Below are 5,438 nucleotides of genomic sequence, written 5' to 3' on the forward strand. Positions count from 1 at the left end.
GTGTGTGTGTGTGTGTGTGTGTGTGTGTGTGTGTGTGTGTGTGTGTGTGTGTGTGTGTGTGTGTGTGTGTGTGTGTGTGTGTGTGTGTGTGTGTGTGTGTGTGTGTTGTGGTCTGTTGTTGTCGTTGAAGTTTGCGCGCCAGCGTCCTTACTGAAATTCTTCAATATTTTCCACTACAATTCGACCAACCAGTCCACAAGCAGTCCAAATGCAAACACCACCACACATGCACCACTGATGTGTCAACGCTTCTTGCTCTTCTTTGCGGCTGTGGATGGGGCTGGCTGCTTGGTACGCTTTGCTTCCAACCTCTTCTCCTTCCTGTCACGTGCGAGCAAGACGATGCCAATGGGTCCACAAGCAAGCAACCATGCCAAATGAGACGAAGAACGAAGCATGGAATACTTTGTGTGATCACACACACACACAGACAAATACACACACACACACACACACAGACAAATACACACACACACACACAGACACACACAGGCACACACACACACACACAGACACACACACACAGACACACACACAGACACACACACAGACACACACACACACACGCACACACACAACCCGCTCCCCCACCCCGAATGCACAGAGACGCTCACCGTGCAAAGTAGAGGTCTGAGGTGGAGGCGTTATCATGGAAGAGTTCCGTCAAGTCGAGGACCGGTTGTGCAAGCTCCAGCGATGCCGGCATCAGCTCATCTGTGACAACACGCGGTTGTGCCGCAGTGTCGTTTGTCACCTCCACCATCACCAGCGCCTGCCGCCCACCATCGCGCTCAACCACACACCTGTGCATGTGCATGTATGTGTATGTGTGTGTTGGGGGGAGGGGGGATAACGATGTGAGTGAGAACGTGAGACACGAGCAGGAGGAGCAAGGGTCTGTGCGCCACGTCAACTCACTACAGCACGCTGCAAGCATTCTCCCCATTGCCCACCACACCACGGCGACTGACCAAAGGTGTGCGGCTGATGCGGCGGACGGGGTTGCGGCATCGCACCAGCACGACGAGATGTGTCCACCAACAGCGAGATTTGCCGTGGCCGTCACTGCTGTCAGGTCCGCGGTCATCGTCCACACGTGCACGACAGGCGACCTGTGTATGCGTGCATGTTGTATGCGTGCATGGTGTGTGTGTTGTGTGTGTGAGTGTGTGTGAGTGGCTTGAAAGGTGAACTGGAAGTGCACGTGAGGTGACAGCGTACACCCGCGCATGTATGCATACGCAGCTCGCACAAGCCAAGCTCCTCCTAATCATCATCATCATCATCATCATCATCGCACTTGTTGAGAATGAAGATGAGGACTTGGCGCGCGACGAGGAAGAGCGATGTCGGAACAACGGATTCGCGGTCCGCCTTCGCCAGCGACAGCACTTCACAGATGTTCTAATGGGCAGCGAACAACAGTGGTGGAGATGATGGTGATGGTGGTGGGGTCGCGTGAGCGGTGACAACCGTGATGGCGGTGATGATGATGGTGGTGGTGATGGCGGTGGTGCATGCTCATGTCCCTCCCCCCCCACACACAAACGCACGTGTGATGCAAGCTGCGAGCCGTCTGCTGCGTTCCACACGCGAATTGTGCCGTCTCCAGAGCCCGACACAACACAGTCTGTGCATGTGCATGTAGTGCATGTATGTGCATGTGTGTACGGGAATATGCAGGTGTATGTATGTGTGAGTATGTACATGGGTGTGAATAGGTGTAAAGTGTAGAGACGAGAGGAGGTGTGGAGTGCGTGCACATTCCTCACAGAGACAGCAGCTATCTGCACAGCGCTGCTCGTGGCATGTTTGCGCAAGAGGAGCAGTGAGCAAGAAATGGAATGGAACCACCATACCGCCCTCTCGCTTGCGGTCGCACTCGCACACGTACCCGCAGTTCCTGTGATGGCAGACACAAACCTGCAGCAGCAGAAGCAAAGCAAAATATTGAATGAGAGGTAATGTTGTCAATGCACAAGGCGCAGTGTTTCCCTTCACACGCACACAGCCACACACACACACACACACACACACACACACACACACACACACACACACACACACACACAGACACACAGGCACACACACACACACACACACAGACAGACACACCCACACACAATCAGAGCCGCTGACTGACTCTGTGTGGCCGAGACAAAACGCGTCGATGCAGAAGGCGTCGGGGAGACGCGAGATTCTGATCTTTCCATCGCGGTCTGCCGTCCGCAGCTGATCCGCTTGCACATCCTGGCACACGTGCGCGCGCAAGAGAGAGAGAGAAGAGCGTGAACATTTGGAGGGGGGGGGGGAGGAGCGAGAGACGAGTGACGTGTTGAAGGAGAATTTGAAACCTTCGGATGGATAGAGACACAACAGACAGAGCACAAGAGTCACATGTCACATGTATTACGCAAACATCACACACACACACACACACACACACACACACACACACACACACACACACAAAACACACACCAGGTCGAGGAGCATGGAGACGTGGCCGCAGATGGGATCGGATGTCTTGGACGCATCGGCACCTTCGTCTTCCGCGTCCTCACTACTTGTTGCAAAGGAGAACCTGGACGGAGGTAAGGTGTGGGCCCAAAAGCACACAGACAAAGCAAGGCAGTGAGGGTAGATGGAGATCGTGGTGGGTACTGAAGGGAGGTGAAGGAGGCAGGGACTGATCGTTCGAGGGGGGTGACGTGTTCACACAGGGCCCCAAAGCTAATTGACGTTCACACACAGACACAGACACAGACACAGTCACAGACACAGTCACACAGACGTGAACCCAATGGCGTACTTGTGCACGTCGCCAAACTTGTCGGCTGACAACAGGGTATCCAGGGAAGAGAAGACGAGCTTGGTTGACCGTTTCTCCACACGCCTGTCGAAATCAAGGGAAGGGGTGGACGTGGAATGCAGTCTGGCGTGAGTGCACACACACACACACACACACACACACACACACACACACACACACACACACACACACACACACACACACACACACACACACACTTGTTGGTGGCTCAGTTCAACGCGCAAGGGAGCGGGAGCAAGAAGCGACAGTGCTCACGTTTGTTGCGTTGTGGTGATCTTGATGGTGGCTCCAAACTGCTGCACTTCACAAATGTACAACTTCATGTGTTGTTTCCCGGGCGAATCAGGCCGCCACAATATACGTTAGCTGCGAGTCGGCACACACGGGCAAGGGTGCCAAGCCACCACAAAACCCCACCACTAGTGCCAAGACACGAGCAAGACCACCCCGTTGCACGCACACACAAACACACACACACACACACACACACCACACACACACATACACACAAACAAACACACACACACACAGACACACACAGACACACACACACACACACAGACACACACAGACACACACACACACACAGACACTCCCCCAACACACACACACACACACACACACCGTCTTCTTTGCGGTTGTCACTGCAAGGAGCACTGAGCCAGTGGCTGGCTTCGACTTGACAGTGGCGGCCGTGGGCACATCGTCAATGGCAAGCTGCCCCATCGCAGCAGCGCGTGTGCCCTTTGCACCCTCGGTACCCTCCAAAGCCGCGTTCAGCTGGGCACCAACAGCATCATCTGGGACGACAATCACTTTGCTTGGGGTTGTCAGGAACAACAGTCCCCCACACTGCATGACAGAACACATGGCTGTTTGGTTGGCCAGCCAGGCAAAACACAAGAAGAAGCGTTGTGTGTGCGCTTGCTGCCTTTCCGTGCCTTGAATTTACGAAAATTCTTATAAATCATTCATTAATCGTCAACAACCTCGTGGGTGCAGAGCAGAGCAGGCAACGAGCGAGCAAGACCGCATCAGACTTCACCTTGTTTCCATACCCCCTCCCAAACCCAACAGCAGCAGTCACAGCGACGATGGCGAGCCAAATTGATACCATGGCCAGCGAGGTCGAGCTGGAGGCAATCACAGACCTGTTTCAGAAGTGAGTCAATGTTGCGTGTGCCTTGCCCTGTCGAGGGAGTGGAATGACATCGGCATGGTTGTTGGATGATGATGATCGGTGGTGACATGTGTCGGAGATGGAGTGGTGTCTTGTTTCTGACGTGATAATATGTGGTGGTCGACCAAGCCTCTTTCAAGTTCACTCCCTGTGTCGTTCTCAGTCACGCTTCTCACATTTGACACTGCGCTCACGTGACTTGCGCGTACCCACGTGTGTCCACAGGCTCATTCAGTCTTGCCAGCAGAAGTGCATCGCGCAGAACTACAAGGACGATCAGTTGACAAAGGGCGAGCTCGTCTGCATCGACCGCTGTGTTGCAAAGTTCCTTGAGGTACGCAAATGTTTTTGTGCGTGTGTGCGTGTGCGTGTGCGTGTGCGTGTGCATGTGCATGTGCATGTGCGTGTGCATGTGCATGTGCATGTGCGTGTGTTGCTCGTGGTTGTGCACGAGTCTGCGTGTGTGCGTGTGCGTGTGCGTGTGCGCGTGTGCGTGTGCGTGTGCGTGTGTTTCTCTTGGTTGTGCACGAGTCTGCGTGTGTGTGGTTGATGGTGCGCTTGGTTGTGCACCAGTCTGTGCACGCTAGTGTGTCCTTGTGGCGCACAACACATTGTTGTCTGCATGTCTCTGCGTCCACGCCTTTCTCACTGCGAGCCTTGACTCCACTTACCCTCCACTCTCCCCCCTTCCCAACTCTTTGCGGTTCCCAACATCAGGTCCATGACATTGTCGGCAAGAAGATGAACGACGCGAATACGCCGCAACAATAAATGTAACCAATCAACTGCAGCCACCCCCCCCCTGCTCTACCTTTCTTTTCACACTCTCGGCCCTGACCTCTTTCTCTCCGTCCCTTTCTTCAGCTTAGACACGCCAGGTTGACAGTTGCGTGGTGTTTCTGTGTCGCTCTTCTTGGGTGTCAAGCCATCCTTGATGTCTATGTTCATGTGAGCGTGTGTGTGTACTGTCTGCAGCCGTGTTGGCTCTGTTATCAGGCTGTTCCCTTGTGCAAGCCTCCGCTAATCCAAATACATTGTGTATCCACGTGAGCGCTTGCCAACAATGCAGCGATAACACGAACCAACCATTGCAAGCAACGTCAACAACAAAGAGCCAAAGAGCCAAAGGCACTGTAACGTGTAACAAGCAAACGAGCGAGCGAGCGAGCAAGCATTGTGTATCCACAGCGTAACGAGGGTGATGAACGTGGTGAACGGAGTGTACATGATGAACGCGAGACAGCACCACGATAACTTAGTGTCGCATGTGATTGTGTGTGTGTGTGCGTGTGCGTGTACGTGTGTGATTGTACACACACGTGTGTGTGTGTGTGTGTGTGTGTGTGTGTGTGTGTGTGTGTGTGTGTGTGTGTGTGTGTGTGTGTGTGTGTGTGTGTGTGTGTGTGTGCGTGTGTGTGTGTGTGG

General features: G+C 53.8%; 3 protein-coding genes across 3 annotated transcripts in view; 1 reads left to right on the forward strand and 2 right to left on the reverse strand.

Moving 5' to 3' along the window:
* Nucleotides 1-143: 143 nt before the first annotated feature.
* PTSG_09341 (uncharacterized protein) lies at nucleotides 144-3,792 on the reverse strand. The gene is made up of 11 exons (XM_004989543.1): nucleotides 3,458-3,792; nucleotides 3,089-3,150; nucleotides 2,813-2,896; nucleotides 2,482-2,584; nucleotides 2,144-2,250; nucleotides 1,895-1,923; nucleotides 1,554-1,630; nucleotides 1,301-1,404; nucleotides 972-1,112; nucleotides 615-803; nucleotides 144-321 (listed from the first exon to the last, which is right to left on the reverse strand). Exons 1-11 carry the CDS (start codon nucleotides 3,701-3,703, stop codon nucleotides 243-245), a joined length of 1,221 nt encoding a protein of 406 aa, XP_004989600.1. The 5' UTR covers nucleotides 3,704-3,792; the 3' UTR covers nucleotides 144-242.
* A 21-nt stretch (nucleotides 3,793-3,813) lies between these two features.
* PTSG_09342 (uncharacterized protein) lies at nucleotides 3,814-5,137 on the forward strand. Its single transcript, XM_004989544.1, has 3 exons — nucleotides 3,814-3,995; nucleotides 4,239-4,347; nucleotides 4,731-5,137. Exons 1-3 carry the CDS (start codon nucleotides 3,928-3,930, stop codon nucleotides 4,782-4,784), a joined length of 231 nt encoding a protein of 76 aa, XP_004989601.1. The 5' UTR covers nucleotides 3,814-3,927; the 3' UTR covers nucleotides 4,785-5,137.
* PTSG_09343 (uncharacterized protein) overlaps nucleotides 5,006-5,438 on the reverse strand; it is a gene marked incomplete at its 3' end in the record, with an annotated part of 1,976 nt that continues 1,543 nt past the window's right edge. Inside the window, exon 5 of the mRNA XM_004989545.1 lies at nucleotides 5,006-5,033. Coding sequence (XP_004989602.1) covers nucleotides 5,006-5,033 — 28 coding nt within the window. The remainder of the gene's footprint in view (nucleotides 5,034-5,438) is intronic.

The sequence above is a fragment of the Salpingoeca rosetta genome (genome assembly GCF_000188695.1).
Source record: "Salpingoeca rosetta unplaced genomic scaffold supercont1.28, whole genome shotgun sequence".
Taxonomy (NCBI): Eukaryota; class Choanoflagellata; order Craspedida; family Salpingoecidae; genus Salpingoeca; species Salpingoeca rosetta.

Excerpts from the sequence above, each read along its gene's own strand:
- PTSG_09341 (XM_004989543.1), bottom strand. The coding sequence starts at position 3,703 with ATGTGTTCTGTCATGCAGTGTGGGGGACTGTTGTTCCTGACAACCCCA. Across the intron at positions 1,924-2,143 it reads TTTTGTCTCGGCCACACAGA|GTTTGTGTCTGCCATCACAG; the intron begins GTCAGTCAGCGG and ends CTGCTGCTGCAG. Across the intron at positions 322-614 it reads TCAGACCTCTACTTTGCACG|GAAGGAGAAGAGGTTGGAAG; the intron begins GTGAGCGTCTCT and ends CGCACGTGACAG.
- PTSG_09342 (XM_004989544.1), top strand. The coding sequence starts at position 3,928 with ATGGCGAGCCAAATTGATACCATGGCCAGCGAGGTCGAGCTGGAGGCA. Across the intron at positions 3,996-4,238 it reads ATCACAGACCTGTTTCAGAA|GCTCATTCAGTCTTGCCAGC; the intron begins GTGAGTCAATGT and ends GTGTGTCCACAG. Across the intron at positions 4,348-4,730 it reads GTGTTGCAAAGTTCCTTGAG|GTCCATGACATTGTCGGCAA; the intron begins GTACGCAAATGT and ends TCCCAACATCAG.